Source organism: Equus asinus, chromosome 2 (assembly GCF_041296235.1).
Source record: "Equus asinus isolate D_3611 breed Donkey chromosome 2, EquAss-T2T_v2, whole genome shotgun sequence".
Classification (NCBI taxonomy): domain Eukaryota; kingdom Metazoa; phylum Chordata; class Mammalia; order Perissodactyla; family Equidae; genus Equus; species Equus asinus.
In genome coordinates this window covers 52183589-52205325 of record NC_091791.1, presented here as the reverse complement: position 1 = coordinate 52205325, position 21737 = coordinate 52183589, and the positions used below count along the sequence as shown (strand labels likewise).

Sequence of the window (21737 nt, the reverse complement as noted above, 5' to 3'; positions counted from 1 at the left end):
AAGGTAGGCAGAACAGGTATGTCAGACCTGTTTTACAAGTATATTATTTGTGATTTACAAGTGAAGAAACAGACTCAGAGATCAGCTAATAAGTAAAATTATATAGCTCACTCTTTTCCTAATGACTAGGGAAAATTTAGAAATTCATGGACTGTTTTTCTATTTCCTTATAGATATACGGCTAGACTAGATTTGGAAGGCAAAATTAGACTTTTTCCTATCTCCATACCCATTGAATCAGCTTTGAAAGTAAAAAATAGCCCTGAAATAAGATTCTGAGCCTGAAGCCGTGATCTACGTATAGGCAATGGCCTGGGCATATACTGAATCTTCACCATTTAAATTTAAGAGAACAGTTATAATGGAACTCCTCTGTTATTGTAGCCAATGCATCTCTATTTTCTTGTCCAATGACAAGGATCAAATTCCAGAAAAGTGGTTAACAGTGTTTACATAGCCTGAGTGAATTGATTTTTTTTTTCAGTTGACTCATTTTTCCTTGTGGTAATAAAGGCTGTTGGCCTGGAGACTGATGGGATTCTGTAGTCAATCTGCTCCATTATTAAGATGAGTGAAATCAACATATTTAGCAATCCCAGGGTGGTTTCACAGTTGATCATTACAAATTTACAGGAAAATGATTAATCCAGTAATTTGTATAGTCTCAGCCTTAGACTTGGGGACAAAATGGACTATATTTGACCCTGAGAACTATTGGCATAAATATCTCTTCCATTGTACATAACTTTTGCCTAACATACAAAAGAGAATTTTAAGGTTAAACCGTGAGGTAAGAATTAAGGTTGGGAAAATTAATGTAATTTAGTTGCTGATCTCATCAGAAATTACACTCATGACAAAATCTTCCATTCTCTAGCTTTGTGATACTACCATCTAATTTTCTGCAGCACTGATTCCTGCCCTTTCTCTGTAGAAACTTTTCTCCTTGCAGTTCCTGCTTCTACCTCAGATTTCCTTTGAGCCCTTCCATTCACCTGAAAACTTCATTCTTAACAGTGATTGCCACTGGTCTCCTTATTTAAATATGTCAAACGCTATCTCAGTCGAGAAATCTATTTGTTACTTCTGAAAACACAAGTGTTATATAATTATGTCTCCTATTAATGTAATTTTTACTCATTTTTTTCTCAACTTATAAAATTATTCAAGTTTACAGAAAAGTTGAAAAAAAATACTATAATGATCACTTGTATACTAGCTAGATTCACCAGTTAACATTTTCTCATCTTTGCTTTATCTTTTTTTGCGGGGGTGGGGTAGTTTAAACACTTTATATTATATTTACTTATTTAATTTATTTATTTTTTTTGGTGAGGAAGATTGGCCCTGATCTAACATCTGTTGCCAATCTTCCTCCTTTTGCTTGAGGGATATTGTCGCTGAGCTAACATCTATGCCAATCTTCCTCTGTTTTATGTAGGATGCCGCCAAAGTGTGTCTTGATGGGTGGTGCTAGGTCCACACTCGGGATCCGAATGTGCAAACCCCAGGCCACCAAAGCCAAGCCCACAAACTTAACCATTATGCCACCTGGCTGGCCCATCTATTTAATTTTTAATCAGCTGGGTGGTGGTATAGTTTACATAAAATAAAATTCACCAGTTTTAAGTATACAATTTGATAATTTTGACAAATAATACACAGTTGTGTAATCATTACTGCAATTATTATTGGATTATATGTTTTTTGTGTTTTTTATCTTTTTTGTGAGTACGTTTAAATTCTACTCTCAGAAAGTTTGTTATACAATAGTGTTATCAACTGTAGTCACCATGTTTTACATGAGATCCTCAGACCTCATTCATCTTATAGTTGAAAGTTTGTAAAATCTCTTTACTGATCTATATTTTTTGCTGACCCATTTGAACATAACTCTCCAACACTGACACTTCATCTCTCAATACTTCAACATGTAACTCTTAAAAATACGGGCCTTTAAATATATATATATTATATATTTACACACAGACATGTGTCTATGTATATATACATGTAAATTTGCAATACCATTATCACAACTAAGCAAATTAACAATAATTCCCTTATATCATCTAATATCCAGTTTGTATTCAAATTTTTCCTTCGTTCCCAAAATGTCCTTTTAGCTTTTGCTTTCAATCTAGGAATATTCAAGGATTGTGCATCCTTTGTACTTCTTCTAAACTGTAAATTAGTTCTAGAGGCTTGATTATATTCATTTTAAACATTTCTTACAAGAATATTTCATGGATAAAGACAGATAGTTTATAGAGCATCCTGTTCAGAGGCACTGATATCAGCTTGTCTCAGTATTGGCAATGCCAAGTTTAATGACTTGGTTGAGGTGGTGACCACTAGCTCTCTCCAGTATAAAGGTAGGCTTTCTTCTTCACACTTAGCAAGTAGTCAGTGAGGTGATACTTGGCACTGTGTGAATATCTTTGTCATCCAACAGTCTTTCACGTAAAGGTTTTAGTGACCAGATTGCCCTTGCCTGAATTGGTTATTGCATTGGAGATTGCATATGTTCTTCTCATACTGTCCTTCCTTCTACATACATTAGCTGGCATTCCTTTGTAAAGAAGGACTTTCTCTCATCAACTGGGAATGAATTACTGTCCTTTCTGAAAAGACAGGATAGATGTTTAATATTTTAATTACCTATTTTCAGAGTAAGGAGTTGGTATTACATATTGGTGTTGTATTGATATTAGCAATATGTATTGGAGTATTATTATCCCCTGCAGAGGTAGCAAATGAATGCCATGTCTGTTGTCCCCCCCACCCCCGCCATATTATGATAAACTCATAAATTTTTATCTATTCAGTGTTTTAAATTGCTTGGCTTTTAAATATAAAATGGGGGCTGGCCCCATTGCCGAGTGGTTAAAGTTCAGCATGCTCAACTTCAGTGGCCTGGTTCCACAGGTTCGAATCCCAGATGCGGACCTGGTCTGCTCATCAACTGTGCTGTGGAGGCATCCCACCCACAAAAAATAGAGAAAGATTGGCAGAGATGTTAGCTCAGGGCTAATCTTCCTCAAGCGAAAAATAGAGGAGGATTAGCAACAGCTGTTAGCTCAGGGTGAATCTTCCTCACCAAAAATAAATAAATAAATAAATATAAGGTAGATGTTTTAATTGTTTTTCTTACTTTGAAAATTTCTAAGGGACACATGCTATTAGTGTATTCTTACATAAACAGTATCTTTGATAAATGCCAACTTTGTATTTTTTGATATGTAGAGTAAGCATCAAATAAAACTTTTAAGAATAGTGTTTTTATTTCAGTTTTTAGTATATTTCGAATGCTAGGCCTTTAAGGTCTTTTTATGCTTAATAAAGTTAAATAATAAATAAAAATCAGAGTTCCTTTCTTTTGATTGTCTTTCCTCTCTCATGATTTAGAAAATAATAATTTTCTTAATGCTACTTTAAAAATTATGTGAAAGCATAAATTGTGCAGTTGCTAAGGTATATAAATAATAGTTCTGTTATTTTGATCACAGAATCTGTTCTCTAACTATAATTCTTGTCCTTCTAAATGGCATTTCCTGTAAGGCTAAGTCAGTTCATTAATTTTCATAGGGAGCCATCTGTGGAAATAGTCACATTAGGCAAAGAAAAGCCTAAAAGCTATTCCCCTCCCCTTTTCAATCCAAATTTGAAAGGATGATTTACTTCAAAGTGATTGCTTCAACTTCAAAAAACTTCCCTATGAATGTTGTTGAGCAAGACATTCTCAATAAGGGGTACTTAACTGGAGCCACTGACTCTCTTATACATTGTAGAAAGCATTTGATTAGCCAGAGTTTTATCCATTGCCAATGGGGTGGGGAGTGGAATGGAAAAGAAGTGTGGGTCTTTGAGATCAATAGTCTTTTCTTGATTTAAATACTATGCATCACTTCATTTTAATGAATAATAAAATCTGTCCTAAACAAGTCAATAACTCCTTGGTGTGATATACCTTTGTTAAATTGTCTTGAAATTGCTTTTAACCATTATGTTTATCATGGACCCTAGCAAGCAAAATTCTTATGAAGCATATGGGATTTTCTTCTGATTATATTGGTCCTCGTAATGTCTGAACCCTATCAACTTTTCAGATTGTCCTTTATTAAATGCGGTAAAAATAATTTTTTAAACAGCCTTTTCCTGTAGGAGTTTACATCTAATTTCATTGACGTAAATTGCAAATAATTATATCACACTAATACTAATCATACCTAATGCTTGGCTTAGTTTATGGTTATGCTTTACACATTTCAAAACCTTCCTTGCCATGTATTGTGAAGATATAATTTCTTTGTCATTATAGTCTATATAAGGTCTAAAGCTTGTTTTTAGCCAGCAACATTTTGTCTTCATCTCTAATTAACAAGACTTTAGACCAAACACCTTTCAAAGAACTCATTTATCCTTACAACATGTTTGTGAAGAAGATGTGACTGAAATAATAATATCTCTCCATTATAGATAAGAAAGCAGGCACTTATTTTTTTCTACTTGTATTTTATTTTATTGTTATTTTTTTCTTTGAGGAAGATTAGCCTTGAGCTAACATCTGCTGCCAATCCTCCTCTTTTTGCTGAGGAAGACTGGCCCTGAGCTAACATCCGTGCCCATCTTGCTCTACGTTATATATGAGATCCTTACCACAGCATGGCTTGCCAAGCGGTGCCGTGTCTGCACCCGGGATCCAAACCGGCGAACCCTGGGCCACCGAAGCAGAACGTGTGCACTTAACTGCTGTGCCACTGGGCCGGCCCCTTCTACTCGTATTTTATTCTTTTAATTGTCTTTTTGGAAAATTTCAAGATAATCTACAAAGAGAATAATACAAATGAACCCATCTATACCCTCACACGTTACCCCCACCATAGAATTATTTTGAAGCAAATTCTAGATACTGTATCATTTTACTTGTATTACAGTTGTCATAGTTGAGAAAATTTATAGCCATATATATAGTCAATATATCATCAAAAGTCCAGAAAGCATTCAACTTTCCCGGTCTGGTAATTTTTCAATGGTTTTTTGAATCAGGATCCAAATAAGGGCCATACGTTGCAGTTGATTGGTTAGGTCTCAAATCTCTTAATCTCTTGGCTTTCATTCTCTCTGTCTGTCTGTCTCTCTCTCTCTCTCTCACACACACACACACACACACACAAACATAGGTAATCACATATTATTAAAGAAATTGGGTCATTTATCCTATGGTTTTCCATAGTCCATAGTCTGGACTTTGGTGATTGCATCTTTGAGTTGTCTTTTTTCTTCTATTTTTGGATCAGATTTAGGTTTGTTGGTTGGTTGGTTAGTAAGAATATGTCTTAGGAAATAGTGTGCACTTTTATCAAGAGGCATATAGTAAGTCTGAGTCTTCCACTCATATTAACATCCAGTGATAAGCATTGCTTAGATCTTTTATTTAATTAGGGATTGCAAACTGGTGATATTTTAACGTTCTTTCTTCATTTATTACCCGGAATACTTCAACTTCATCAGCTATTTGGTTGAGGTACAATTCTTACAGGAAAGGATAAGAGCTTGATTTATATATTAGTTACAAAAACAATGAGGTGGTTCCCTAGCATCCTTTAAAGGTGACCAACGAGTTAGTTTTTAAATATCATTAGCAATTTAAAAACATTTTATGCATCAATCCATTACCATTGTTATTCTTATAGATGTTCAGATTGTCCCATCTTTGGCTACTGGAAGCCTCTTCAGGTTGGCTCTTGAGTCTTTTTGATCAACCCTGGTAATCTTTGATTTGTTAGCGTAAGATGTTCCAGGATCATCCAATACATTTCCTGACCCAGGCTGGGAATCAGCCATTTCTCTAAAGAGCTCTGATTCCTTTTAGTAAAAAAGAGCATTTGGAAACCGTAATCTGGGTACGTAATAGACTTTTTTAAGGTTATATAGTCAAAAGTAAAGTAAGGTAAGAAACAGTTCATGGATCTAGTCCTGATCTAATAATTTTCCATTACCACAGAAATGGAGAGGTTGAAGTACAGTTTTAAATCAAAATAACAAACTACAAGAAACTTTCCTTTGACCTTAGAGTTCATTATATTTTGTTACAAAATTTACTTCTCAGTTTATATTGTCATTGATTTCACTTGGCCTTCTGTGGGTGCCCACCATCTCATGTAGTGGAAGGTTGCAGTTCAATATGTGCTGATTGATAAGAGTATAGCCAGCCAAGGATTAAAATTTCATAGCAGGTAGTCTCAAATCTATCTACAAATCAGTGAAAGTTGACCGTAAAGCCTCCCAAAGCAACTAAAAGGGTTGAGATTAGCAAAAGTAAAACAGAAAACTCTTGCCTTGGGTAGAATACTTATCTCAGAACATAAGTTTCCTCATCTATAAATTAAAGAGTTGCATTAGAGATTGCCTCTTGAATCTGAGTCTATCAATGTAAAACTTTTTGTCATTATCTGAGTTGTTCTTTTCCTGTCTCATTCATTTATTCATCCAATATTTTTCAGTTACTTAGTGGATACCAGGCAATACTTTAGGCGGTAGAAATGAGAGCTAAAGTACTCAAGCTTCTTGCTTTCATACCCAACTAAGAAGATATACCTTCCTCATCTGTACATTGTGAGCCCACGATGGCAACAGTCCTGAAACTCACCTGTTTTCTCTAATCCACTCCTTGTTTGAGAAGTGAAGTCCTGAGCACTGTTATTGACACTTCGCCCACACTGAGAAATAGCTTGCATGAACTTTTTGACAGTATTAGAAACTTTGTTTAATCACTTTTTCTTTGACATGCAGTTTGTGGTTGAAGAAATTTCCCTTGAGTTAAATTATTTGGGGTGATAAAATATAGAAGTTAATTCAAATGATCTATTCTGCATTTCATTTGCACCTTTTAAAAACCTCTCGTGTTTTAAAAATTTAGCAGTTTTTGTGGTTACCAGAGTTAATGAAATGTATAGTATTTATATATTATTGCAGTATATTTTCTAAGAAGGATATAAATGATCCAGTTCATCAGATTTTCTACAGGGCTATTTTCATTGGAAATGATATCTTGGTATTATTTAAACTACATATTCATCTATAAAAATCACACTTGCCTTATTTGAAAGTTGAATCCATTTTAATCCTATATACAATAGGTAGTCGGAAATTTGTATTAAAATGAATTTGGGTGGAGGGAAGCACAGTTTCAGCAGCAAGAATACTTCATATGTTATTGTTTGGATTTTTTTTTAATACTAACAGAAATAGAGGGTACCCCCTCCCAACCCTGCACTGAATCAGCATTCAATTAGTCTGATAGAGAAGTACATCAAAGATCCTTCCTAGAGCTTAAGTCATTCTCTGTAGTGATAATAAGCTTTATATTTAAAGAGGTTGATTACATGCATTCTTGGGCTCCAAGGATGCCACTTAGGGCAGCATTTTTTTATATTGTATAAATAATTACTTAAAAGAATTAATTCACGAAGTTTATTACCAAGGCACTGGAGTGTAAAAAGACCCTATTATGATAAAATTATAGTGCTGGCCGTAAGTCCATTACAGTCCTCTGAAGTCACATTCCTACATTTTAAAAAGGACAGGATAGATTGACTTTAAGATGGTTACCAATCTGGGGGCCAGCCCTGTCTTAGCGGTTAAATTTGTGTGCTCCGCTTCAACAGCCCGGGGTTTGCTCATCAGCCATGCTGTCGTGGTGTCCCACATACAAAGTAGGAAGAAAAGAAAAATTACCTACATAAAAAAAAAAAGGAAAAAGATGGTTACCAGTCTTTATATTTTGTGATACTCCAAAGTTTCAAAGTTATGTTGCTACTTTATATAGCATACATTTTTTTCTCATGTGAATTTTGAATAAGAATTTCTCCTTTCAGCAAAGAACTTCTTATGTAGTATATGTGGTGTTCACCTGCTCATATTTACCCATTTTTCAGGGAATGGATAGCTTTTCTTCCTGACTCTTTGCTACTTCCATAATGTCCATATGTGAATGTTGGTTTTGGTGTGTGACTGTACATACAGTCTCTCTTCACTCCATACTCAATGAAGTGAAGAATTTCTTCCCACTCTTAATCAGCTTTTGTAACTGCCAGCCAAGTACTCTTCTGCATACATTACACTGGGCTTAACCATTTTCCTCTAGAACTGCTCTACCCAGTACAGTAGCCACTAGCAGCTGTTAGGGACCTTAACATGTGGCTGGTCCAAATTGAGATGTGCTATAATTATAAAATATAGACTGAATTTTGGAGACTTAGTATGAAGAAAGAATGTAAAATATCTCAATTTTTTTATTGATTACATGTTAATATTTTAGATATGTTGGGTTACATAAAATACATTATTTTAAAATGTAATAATTAATTATTACATAATTATTTTCACCAGTTTCATTTTACCTTTTTTAATGTGGTTGCTAGAAAGTCTTAGTTTACATGTGTGTCTCTCATTATATTTCTAATGGATAGCACTGCTCTAGAATAATGTAATATCAGTCATTATCCAGGCAGCCAAATGTCTGTCTTTGCATAATAAATAGTACTATTCCAGGCTTTTTTCCCCAAGATGCCTTGGAAACTACATGTAGTTGCTAGCTTATCTGTGACATGGCTTGTCACATGTGTGACTTGGGAATACTTTTCTCTTCTACACATGTACACGATAGGCATCACCACGATACCATACCTGGTACCACTCAGAAAAAAGCTTTGGACTATCAACATGAAGGAAACCTTTGCCTTTGTTGTAGAGTGTCATATTCAGCACTTTAAAAATAATTTTTACCATTATGAGGGTTATATTACTTTATGGATCTTTAGCTATGAGCTTTGTAAATGAATGTTACATATGAAATAAATGTTAATGAGGAAAACCTGTTTGCTGCAGTAAACACTAAGTTATGGTTTTACTGCTTTAACTGATAACACTGTATATTATGAATGAATATTATAATAAGAATCATACTTTACTGATTCTTCTGTTTTATTATTGTTGGAAATATAGTTAACGCAATTCACGTTACAGTTATGACAACACTGTACTTGTTTTATTGCAAGTTTTAAGATGTGTATAAAAGACAACAAACTCCTACTTAAACTGAGAGATCAAAACAAGTTATATTTTTATCTCATGGAATTTAACATAAATGCCATATGTAGCATATTTTAAAAAATTATTTTTAATATGAAGCATTTTTTTAAAACCTAAAAAACCTTCTGTATTTGAATTTGAATATTGAAAATTCTCAAAATTACTATTTTAAATTTCAAATGATCAGCAATAAACTTATAATTACATTAGGTATAAGCATGGTAGCTAAGCAATAAAACATTTATTTGATCATTACAGAAATATTTTCTTGTAAAACACCAATTTTGTCCTAATTTTTAGGAAACCAGAATTCGGGCAATGGATAAGGATGCCAAGAAAAGAATTCATAATTTCTCTGTCATCAACCCTGTTGCTGGACAGGCTGTAACTCATATTTTTACAGCTGACAATAGAGAGGATCTTCAAAAATGGATGGAAGCCTTCTGGCAGCATTTCTTTGATCTTAGTAAGTCAGTGTCTGGATTTCCTAGTAGTATATTCATATAGCGTGAAAGGATGCACACAGCAATCTAAATATTAAAATTATATTATTACCTTATAGTTTGTATCAGGAATTTTTTATGCTCTTGAATCAAAAGGTAGTGTATCATCATGCTTTTTTCTCTCCTCCTTCCCCCAGTGCCTGACTGACTATAGTATAGTATACCTTTGAATTCCTAGTATCCCTACCTCTTACTTTTAAGTTCCTCTTGTCTCTAAAACAACTAGACCACATTTTTTCAAAATATTAGTATTTAACTACTTGAGGCAGAGTGTTTGATAAAGGGATAAGAAGTCATTTGAGGAGTAAAAAACTTCTCTAGGATAGTGATGATCCTAAAATGTTCAGGAGGAGCCTCATTTTTATGTCACCTTCTGCAAACTCCAGACTCATAATATAATCTTGGGCATCATCCAGAGATTTTTTTTAAACCGTACATATGGTTTTTCAGTTTCAATAATACACTCCAACGGCATGGATTATAAAAACAATGTGATAGTAATATAATAGAGTTCTAGAATGTAGAAGATGTAAGGTTCTAATATTCTCAATTTAAGAAGGAATTTTATCAACAGGAAAATATTGAAATTGTATATTGAAAATGCAGACTAGTGATAATGGCTCTTTCTAATCAAACTAAGCCTACTGTTAGATTCAACCAGTATTTTATGTCTTTAAAATGCTCTACTATAAAATTACCAAGTAGAGCCATTTCCAAACAATAGAAAGTTAGTTCTGAAACTCCTAGAAATAGTCTTAGAGACATTTTAGGACTTTTTATGAGCTGTTTTTGGGAACTTTATAAAAGAGGTAATACCTGCAGTTCCCAGGTTAATTTTTATAAGCCTACTCTGATCCATGGCATGATCAAGTATTACAGTGATGGTTGGGGAGGGGGCAAAAATGGGAACTAAATTTATTGATTACTTTCTACATACCATGTGGCTTAATTTATTTCTCATAACAACCCAGTGAGATAGAAATTGTGTCCCTCTATTCTAAAGATGAGAAAATTGAGGCCGGAAGAGGTTTCTAGATTACTGCAGGGAACCAGAGGACTCCCTCCATGTCCTTCTTGGATTCTTTAGGACTTGTTTCCCTTAAGTACTATCCCTAGGCATTCAGTGGATGTTTAAATACTTGTTCATGCTTATCAGCATGCACTACATTTCTTTAAAATTTCAGCTGATCTTAGGTGTGTAACTTAAAAGACAACAACTTCCTTTTGTTTGCTGATCACAGCTAAAATTTTAACTGCTTTCCTAAATGCTCTGAGTTAGACAGTCTGTTTTACAAAAGACTATATTATTTTTAGAAATGATTCTGATATTTTGTAATTTTTACATACATAAAAAAGGAAGGAGAAGTAAAAGGAGGTAAAAATGTTGGAATATTATAGTCTGAATATCAGCTACTGCCAGATGATCTCATGTTTCCGTTCTCCAGATTATGCAAAATAATTTATCATGCTAAGATGGGGAGTTGCAAGGATAAGAATCTCATGACATTTTTATACTGTCAAAGTAATAAGAAAGTGATGACAACGGTTCTCAGGTCTGGCTACTTCTTTAATATTTAATGCTTTTGGGATAAAATCTGCCAGTCTAATTTTTAAAGTACAAATTCAGTTAGATTTGCACTTTAGAATTCATTGTTTATAAAGAGATGAAGCAAAGATGGAAGTGTTTATACTATCCTCAAGGCTGACTTGTAGTTTAAAAATTTTTACTTTCCTGGAGATAGTGTAGCCTCTTGTGGTCTTAGGTGGAGTATGACGTGTAGAACAAAGTAGAGGGTAGATTTCCAGGGCAGAAGAAAGTAAAATCAATTTAATATTTAGAGAAGTTTTGACTCCTCTTAAGAGTAGAAAATCGGGAGAGCGAGATAATTAGAAATCATGAGGAGACATTAATGGAACTAGATCTGTTTAGCCTGTAGAAGAACAGCCTGAGGAGTGGACGTTAGGAGGCAAGGGGAATGTAAGAACTAATTTTTAATATTTGAGAACTAACAAATCTGTGAAAGAGAAATGCCGCTTGTTCTGGATGATCAAAAAGGGTAGAGCCAGGAATGGTGAGTCAAAGATAAATTTTTTCCAAATATTTAATAGTATAAATATTGAGTTATAGAAGTAGCTTAGCATAACAGATCATTTTGACAACACTATAACAATAAATATTATTGTGGGAAACATCTTCAATATACAGATATCACGTGAACAACACATACCCACTTAATATTTCATATTGGGCCTTTATTTTTATGTTAGCATACTGGTATCATGTATACTGTGCATTCTGATTTATTCACTGGTAAAATAAATGTTTTAGTTGTAAAGTCTTGACCAGTGAACGTACCACATTTGTGCCTCTGACTTCAGTAACACGTGGGATGATGTGGCTTTATATTCCATTTTTCAACCTGATTAGTATTCTGCTACCAGTTTAACAATGAAAAGCTTTCATCTATCAATATAGAAAAATACTGCACATTATAATTTGTCTAGATTTGACAGAGAAATGTTTGCTAGTTTAAAATGTTTCATTATTTTTCCATTAGATAGGCCTTTTTTCCTGCCCCCAAGAAGGAAAAGCTGTCTTTTACATATTTATCTAAAAAAGGAAGTAGAGGGGAGGAATAAGTTATCAGATCTCAGATCCTACTAGATTTACATTCTGCAGAGCAACCTTTGAAGCTTCAAACTCAAGATTTTATTCCTTTTATGAGTTGCTATGTTGCTATGTGGGTTATTTTGAAATTTTTACCATATTCTATATTTAGCATTGTAATAAAACATACTAAAAGGTTTTTTATGTTTCTTAACTGTTTAAGGTGATGGATTTAAGATTTACTCATATATTACCATCACAGTATATTAGACTTAAAACAAGAAAAATGAATAGATAATTTGACTAAACACGAAATATCTTTAATTTTTAAGCCATGGAGAATAACTAAGTTAGATATTGAATATGGAGATTGAGACTATAATAAAAGGAAGAGAAATATAGATCATAATCAGTCTAAAATGGCACATATGTATATTACTTTTACTTTTCTACTAATGTAAGGTAGAATAGAAGAATGGTGAAGCCCAATAACTTACTGTTATGATGTGAATATAGAGACATAGTTTCTAGCATAGTTCTTATCCAGCTTGCAAGTGCACAATAAAGATGGAAAGGTTACATTTTTTTTATATCCACTCAGCGGAAATAAAATCTGAGAATTTTATTTTAAGATGAAACTAGTAAAACATAATTATAAAAGAAAAATTAATGTTATCTGTACTTTAAAATTTTAACTTAATAATTGAAACAACTTATTCAAGAGTTTTTTTTTTATTTATTCTGAATGCCTACTGGCTTTATTTAAAGTACTCTTCCCAAAATAATTAGATCCAGCTAGAATTTTGAGTGATATGTCTTGATAGTAATAAGCTTTTTTATACCTTTTACTTATATGAAAATACAGCATTTTCTAGTTATATGATTTTTTAAAAGCATGATAATCATCTTGAAGAGATAATTGTTAAATAAGCAGTTCTTATTTCTTAATTAAAATTTTCCAACTTAAAACCATTTTTGAGAACCACTACTCCTTGCATTTTTTTCTACTTCCTCCTAGGGAACTACATTTCAGTTGATTTTTACCTTTCAACTATCTTAAATACTCGATGATTTTATTTAATATTTAAATTTTATTTGATATTTTATTTAATATTTAAAAGAAACTTTGACCATGAATAGAAATTTGTTATTGACCATTTAGTGAAATAGTACACTATTTAATAGCTTAGAGCTCTCAGCTTAATATCTGTGCATAAAACTTTATTTTTAAAAGATTAACTTTATGCCCAGACTTGGACTTTGAAATTCTAGGTAGTGCTGTGTTTTTGTGGCTTCTTTTAGGCAATGCTTTATAAATTCACTGTTACTTTTCAAGGCAAAAAATGTGTTGATATCTATTGAAAATGAAATATACATCTTCACATTTATGTTTTAAACTAGCCTGCCTTTCTCTGTCTTTCTTAGGCCAGTGGAAGCATTGTTGTGAAGAACTTATGAAAATTGAGATTATGTCACCACGGAAACCACCTTTGTTCTTGACAAAAGAGGCGACCTCAGTCTACCATGATATGAGTAAGTGGGGTTTGTCTTTTCTAAGCTGCAGGATAACAAAAACAACATTGTCCATACTCAAGCAGCTTATTCTATTGACATTAAAATGCTAAAATTTTCAGGGCACAGTCAAATGAATGAAAAAAGACGATGATTATAGACTAAGGAACTCATGTTTAATAGATGAATTAATACAAAATTAATGAATACATATTTTTCATAGTTTGAATGCTTAAGATCAAACAAAAATGTTAAGGCTTCCAAATGAATAAGAGTGCACTGAAAATAAATATTAGCTGAGTAGCTGATGAAAATTCTGAAAATGTAAACTTGCAGATTCTAAAATATAATCATGTTTAGTAATTTTTTTGTGTGTTTTCTTAAATTTGTTTTAAAGTAATGTTGAAAATGAATATTAATAAATCGAAACTTTAATTTCAGGCCAAAAAATTGGTTTCATACTTGGGAAAATTTAAAATTTCTCGACTCATTAATATTCCATTTTTCCACACTTTGAAGGAAGTATATTTATCTTTGTAGGATTGCCTCAGTGAACGGTGTTGTGAACAAGCACAAGTCAATGTTAAATTCTAGTCCATTTTGCCACAATGTCCCTGCACTTACATATGCTTTAAAATGTTAGATTAAAAATGATACATTTGGGTTTACACACTTGAAAATACCAGTGATTCATTAAATAGACATTTATCTCTGTTGTCTTATTTTTCCCGAGGAATGTTTCATCCAGCAGCCTTATCACCAAAGTGCTATCAGGGCTTCACTCTGCTTCCCTGGGTTTTTGGTTTTGGACTTTTTCCCTATTAACAGAGACTTTGCTGGTCTACAGAAAAGAATACTAATCTAGTTACATTTGTCCCAGTCTATATATTAGGCTTTTATAAAAAGGGAATCGACTCTTACCTAGATGTCAGATAGATTTTAAATCCAAGAAAAGTTAATTAATAAATATTTAATCTATAGAATTGAATTGAAAAACGTTCTGATGTAACTCCACTCCTTTGAAAGCTAGATTTTTATTTAGGATTATATTTATGCATATATACATTGTGTGCAGTGCGCACACATAATTTCCTTATTTTTTGGTTCTATTGGTATGGTTATTTTTACAAGTAAATGCCAGTAAAAAGAAAAATCTACTTGCTTATTCTAGTCTGCTTTTGATGACGATTATAGATAGCATATTGGTTTGGAAAATAATAACTTAGGTAAAGTGTGCCCTGCTTTTGAATTTTTTTCCCATGTATTTTTTCTTAAAATTTTTACAGGCATTGATTCACCTATAAAACTTGAAAGTTTAACTGATATAATCCAAAAAAAAATTGAAGAGACAAACGGACAGTTCCTTATTGGTCAGCATGAAGAATCCTCACCACCACATTGGGCCACACTCTTTGATGGTGGTCATCAAGTGGTCATTCAGAAAGAGGTGTTATCTCCTGTAAGCAAGCGGTTACATGATGGGAAAGGGAAAAAGAGGCGAGCTCCTCTTCCTCCTTCTGGTAAAGCTCCATTCAGCTTAAAAACACAAAGCAACACAGATCAATTGGTTAAAGACGGCTGGGAAAAAACAACTGTATCTCAGACCTCGCCGTTGGATACCAAATTATCAACCCTAATGCATCACTTACAGAAACCAATAGCTGCTCCTCGGAAACTTCTTCCCGCCAGGAAAAATAGTTTAACTGATGGTGGACACACAGATATGAAAACCAATTTTGAAGTCAAGCCAGTGCCAGCTCCAAGGCAGAAATCTATCAAAAATCTTTTGGACCCTAGATCATGGTTGCAGGCACAAGTATAGAAAACCCTTAAAGTATATGTACAAAACATTTAACAAAGTCCTAACTGTGAAGCTTAATTCAGAAACACTGTAGATATAGTAATATGTAATTATGTAGGTAAATATGATAGTGATTTACATCAGTAATAAGCTGTTAGGTATAAAAAATATTTTATAATGAAGAAATGGATTTCTCTTTTACTTCTGATTTTCATCATATAAGTGATTTCCCTAGCGCAGTGCAAAAGGCAGTTTCTAGACAATATCCTAATTGTTGGAAGGGTTAATTTATTCCTAAATTAGGACCAGGCTGTGAACAAGCACTAGGCAGAAGAAAGCATTAAAATTTCTTTGGGGAGAGACTGTCTAGTAATTTAAAATGTGTTAAATATGAGCCATATTCTCATTATGAGAATATTAATACTAACGGAATGTTTCAAAAGTTTTATTCAAACCACAAATTATAGAATCCACCCAAGAAAATGTCTCCTTAGCATTCTGGAATTCTCATCTAATGGCTCACTGGCTCTCATCTATTGTTTAACTCACTGACCTTTCAAATTCCTGGATAAATTTTGGAGTATTAAATTCCTCATCTTTAGAGGGAATTTGTAATGTGCTATTCAAAGTTGTTTCCTTGATGAGCCCTGAAATCCTGTTGACATTAATTCTCATAAGGGAGGCATAGCATTTATTAGTTTAGAGAAAGGGTAGATGAAATGTTCTTTACTTCCATTTTCCTATGCATGGTGCTAATTTCCATTGTGATATTGGAATTTGGGGAAATGAATAGCTGATTAACACCTTAAAATTCATTTAGTACTTATTTAAAAAGCAGATGGCCAATTCAAAAATATCAGAAAAGTTGGCCATGGTGATAATTTTCAGAATTAATCCTTTTAAAAATTTTAATTAGATTTCCCTTTTCTAGTCAGGGTTGATGTCTGCTATTGATATTATTCATCAAAAGTCCTATTTTTACAATAATGACATCAGAAGCATTTCCATAGGAGGTAATTTCCATAGCAACTGATCACAGTGACCCAAACAGGATTATGAAATCAAGTGAGGAATAAATAGCAAGATGAATACCTTAAAGGAACAAAAAACCCATTTTTTTATAATAGTGCTTCTTGTAAACAAGAGCTGAACAATTTGAAAAATCTAATCAGAATTTCCAAATAAAACAGTTTCCATAAGGTGTCAGCAACAGCACTAAAAATCTCAAATCACAGTGAACCCTAAATGTCATTGCATGAGATAAAAATATAAGGATTAAATTACTGCCCTGCATGTAATCTCTGGAGATCTTTTTAAAGCTCATAAGAACTCAATTTGGATCAGAACTACATTATTACAAAGTAAAATGAACACTTGACAAAAAATAACATTAATTTAATGGAGCCTTTCATTATTTTTAGATACCAGAGTCTTTTTTCATTTGTGTAGCATGATGTAACTGCCAGGCTACTTTTGTGTTTGCCCAGGACTCCTAGTAAGAATTGGGACTCGAGGGAGTAATGATATAAAAGCTCTCCTGTGGCTGGCGACAACAGGATAGACATAGTGTTTGACGAGAAGGAAACCCTAGATGCTTGTCTGATAGAATTTAGAGACAGTCATGTGTATGAAAACCTAAAAGAAATAGAATTAATTTGTTTCTTCTAACTAGAAGGCTCTCATAAATTTCTGTTGTGATTGCCAGTTCAGTAAATGACATTTTAAAAATCTAATGGATATTCTTTGAATTTTTGTTTATTTTTTAAACCTTACTGCTGTTTTTGACAGCATTTGTGACTGTTATTGCCGGTAAATTATTGAACTTGAAGATGCTGCAGGCAAATTGTTTCTGAAACTGTCATCTAAGCATTCTCTCTCTTCTTTTTTTTTTAGTTGAAGCCTCCCTTATAACAAACCAGTGTTAAAACTTCCAAATTATATTCTTGTCATTTCTCCTCATGCATATTATATCACTAAGGATTTAAGTTGAGCAAGAAAGAGAATTTATTCATAGAGAAATTACCTAGCAGTTGTGCCTTCAATGGGACACTTTGAAACAAGGCTGACGCCCTTGTTCCTAGAGCCATTTAGGTGAAGCCTGACCAAAGACCACCTTCCCCTCACCCCCCAATTATTCAGGCTGTTTCTGGGGCCCTTCTTACTGTATGTTACTTTGAAATCGAGCTCAAGTCTTTAGCTGCATTTCCTTTGACATTGCACTCATTAAATGTTAGTTCACTTCCCCCGAAAAGGTATAATACAAAGCTGGGGCTCCCCTTCCTTCCTTCCTTCCTTCCTTTCTTCCATCCTTCCTTCCTTTCTTCCATCCTTCCTTCCTTCCACAGTTAAAAAAAATCTTTCCTTTGTTTCCCTTGCCTGAGGAACCATGATATTCAAAAAGATACTGCTGAGACTGATGTCAAAGAGCATACTGCTTATGTTCTCTTCTAGAAGTTTCACGGTTTCAGGTCTTACATTCAAGTCTTTAATCCATTTTGAGTTAATTTTTGTGTATGGTGTAAGATAATAGTCTGCTTTCATTCTTTTGCATGTGGCTGTCCAGTTTTCCCTGCACCACTTATTGAAGAGACTCTCCCTTCTCCATTGGATGTTCTTGGCTCCTTTGTCCAAGATTAGCTGTCTATAGATGTGTGGTTTTATTTCTGGGTTCTCAGCTCTGTTCTATTGATCTGAGTGTCTGTTTTTGTGCCCGTACCATGCTGTTTTGATTACTATAGCTTTGTAGTATTTTTCGAAATCAGGAAGTGTGATGCCTCCAGCTTTGTTCTTTTTTCTCAGGATTGCTCTGGCTATTTGGGGTCTTTTGTTGTTCCATATAAATTTTAGGATTCTTTTTTCTCTTTCTGTGAAATATGTCATTGAGATTCTGATTGGGATTGCATTGAATCTGTAGATTGCTTTAGGTAATACGGGTATTTTTAACTATGTTTATTCTTCCAATTCATGAGCATAAAATATCTTTCCATTTTCTTTATGTCTTCTTAAATTTCTTTCAATGATATCTTATAGTTTTCATTGATAGGTCTTTCACTTCCTTGGTTAAATTTATTTCTAGGTATTTTATTCTATTTGTTGTGATCCTAAATGGAATTGTATTCTTGAGTTCTCTTTCTGCTAGTTTGTTATTAGTGTTTAGAAATGCAACTGATGTTTGTATGTGGATTTTGTACCCTGCAACTATACTGTATTCATTAATTATTTCTAATAGTTTTTTCCTGGATTCTGTAGAGTTTTCTATATTTGGAATTATGTCCAAAAAATCTAAAAATACTGAGTTAAACACTTTGTCAAAGAAGTGCTTGTTTTCTCATTTCCTAAAGCGGAAGTTTATGACAGAGAAAAATATGCCGTGTAGTAAAAGACATTTCAGCTTTTTATGAGCTGGCTTTTCACATTCCTTGTTTGTCCTTTTAATTTGTTTCTTGATATATGAAGACTATAAACTTGAAACAAAGAGTTAGCTATCAGATCTTGATAATAATATTATAATTGGAGAAACATAATAGAAAAAATAGATACTTTATGATATTGTGATAATTCTGATGATCTGAAGATAATGTCTTGGCAAGTTACATTTACATTTCAGGCTCTTGGATGTCAATTACTTACAATAACATTAAGATAGTATTATTTTTAATTGCTACAAAGTGGTAAGCTTTTTATTTAAACATCCAGCAAGGAGAAAGAAGGCATTTTGTTATTATAAACACACACTTCCCAAAGTAAATAGTCTTTCAAAATAACAGGCATGCCAAGTCTTAGTGAGTTTTGTTAAACCTCCTTAACTGTCTGCCGTGCCCCCGACTTCTTTCAAATGGATGTGCATGGATGTGGAAAACAATCCATTTATTATACATGCCTCATCTTTACCCTTTAGGATCCTACTAAATGTGTTTTACCTGGTACTGTTTATTAAAGATGGAAGCTGTCTTGATTTAGAGACAATTCATGTAAGGTAGGTTAAGCAGTCAAATATTTCTTGAGGCTTATGTTCAGCACCTCAGCCACCTACTGAGAAGTTAATTAATTCAGTCCAAAATGAAATTATAGGGCAGTTTAGTGCTGTTTGTGTTAACTGCCATTGGAATATAATCACCTGTGTTACCATGAATGAGGAACAACTGTATTAGACAGAGGTGGAATGCTGCACAGGAACAAGAAGAGAAGTGCTTTGGCAGGAAGAATATCTGTCCTTGTGGTCAGAATTTATCAAAACTCATTGTCTTTTTAAAAAGTGAATTATTGAATGGTAAGTAGACTTTAACTGATGACCACTCATATTCTAGTAGTTTTCTTCAGTGTTCTATTAGTCTTAATCTATAATATAGATAGAGTTGACTTTTTTGCACTTACTTTTCAAAAACATTACTATTTTTAAACGTTTACCTGTAACTGCTTCATTCTTAATAATAGTTATGTGAAAATGGTTTATTCTGGATCATGCGTATTCTTAGTTAACACTAGAAAAGATGTTACTTTTGAATTTATTTTTTTATTTTTTATTTTTTTGTGAAGAAGAATGGCCCTGAGCTAACCATCTGTGCCAAGCTTCCTCTATTTTGTCTGTGGGACACCGCCACAGTATGGCTTCATGAGCATTGTGTAGGTCCTCACCTGGGATCCAAACCCCGGGCTGCCAAAAGGAAGTGTGTGAACTTAACCACTACACCACCAGGCTGACCCACTTTTGAATTTTTAAAACACAAGATTTCGTTTGAAAATAGGGTGTGTTACTTTCTATGCTTGTATAATTGGCATTGTTTGTAATTTTTATTTTTTAATTAAATGTGAGTCAAGCCTCTAGATTGAAAAGTATTATGTATGTATTTTTTAAAGTACCAAATATTGGTAAAGGAGCCAAGGTCATTTGATAAAACTTCTGCACATTAAAAGAACTAGTTCATGAAGAACATTTTTTAGCTTTTTTCCTTAGGTACCCCCTCTGGGCATTCTGATAGAAGTAAACAGTGTTGTGAAATCAGTTTAATCAGGGAAAGAAAGACATAACCAAGAACTGGTGTCAGTCATTATAAGACTAATATTTGATAGCCTTGGTATAACTAACATTTATTAAAATATTTGCATGTAATCCTTATTACAGTGTACTCTTTTAAAAATCCATTCATGTAAACTTAGTTTTACGTTTGATACAGAATTTCTCCAGAGCTTAAGTGGCTCTAATAACAAATTAGGGCCCTAGGATACTCTGTTGCTGTTAGCTACAAGAAGACTGTTTATTTTAATGCACCTCCCTCACTACTTAATTTTTTCCCATGGAGCACCTCAGGGGAGGAGGAGAGAAAGAAGAATCCTCGCTCAATTATATTATTTCAACATTTTATTCCTAAATCTGGAGTGTGACCAGAAATATTTCACATTTCTTTTCAAAAACACTTGCCTTTCTCTAAGGAGAGAAGCCTACTAATCAATGTGCGCAAATAAACAAAGCACCTTAAGGTTCAATTAACAAAAAATAAACTATACAGAAATGTTAACAAACATTTTTATTTGTTTAAATATAGGAAAAAATACCAATCCCAGCATGTTTGATAATTAGAAAGCTAGGCAAAATTATTCTAAATCTTACTGAAAATTGTGTTTTCAATTGCAACATTTTGCTTTGAGAAATATGGTAAATCTCTTAATGTAACTACTGAAGGAGAGAAAGAGTGATAAGATCTTGTAAATATATAATTATGCTGTGTCATAAACACATTTCAAGATAGCAAAATAGATTGTTTTGTTGCAAATGGATACTTTTCTGAGTGTGGTATCAAGTTATTTTTTATGTTTGTTTACTCAAAAGAAAAGTTTTGTTTTTGTTTTTGCGAATGGATACATTTTTGTTGAATTTAGCCATCTTAATAAACATATATTTTAACTTAATTGGTTGTAGCTATTTTAACTTTGTATTAAAGATGAGAAAAAGTTTTAAGAAGAGTTAGTCATCTACGTACCTCAAGTATTAAAACATGTTTTATATATATAAAACTACGGATATATACATACATATACATATATGTACTTTTAAGTCTTCAATCCATATATTTTCAGTTAGTTTTAAAGGATTCCTTTAAAATGTGCTGCCAATGCTTGAAAAGTCCAGGCCCCTTCCACAGCTCACAGGAAGCGTCACAGCCGCCTCCGACCTGCCACACCCTTCACGGCCCTTCACTCTCGTGGCTCTCATCTTTTG

At 33.3% G+C, this 21737-nt stretch overlaps 1 protein-coding gene across 2 annotated transcripts in view; it reads left to right on the top strand.

Moving 5' to 3' along the window:
* The window catches only part of RTKN2 (rhotekin 2), a 78433-nt gene extending 57008 nt beyond the window's left edge, over positions 1 to 21425 (top strand). For both annotated transcript variants that reach the window (XM_014833412.3, XM_014833413.3), the window contains 3 exons: positions 9397 to 9562; positions 13633 to 13740; positions 15006 to 21425. In XM_014833412.3, coding sequence (XP_014688898.1) covers positions 9397 to 9562; positions 13633 to 13740; positions 15006 to 15541 — 810 coding nt within the window. In that variant the 3' untranslated portion in view covers positions 15542 to 21425. The remainder of the gene's footprint in view (positions 1 to 9396; positions 9563 to 13632; positions 13741 to 15005) is intronic.
* Positions 21426 to 21737: the final 312 nt, after the last annotated feature.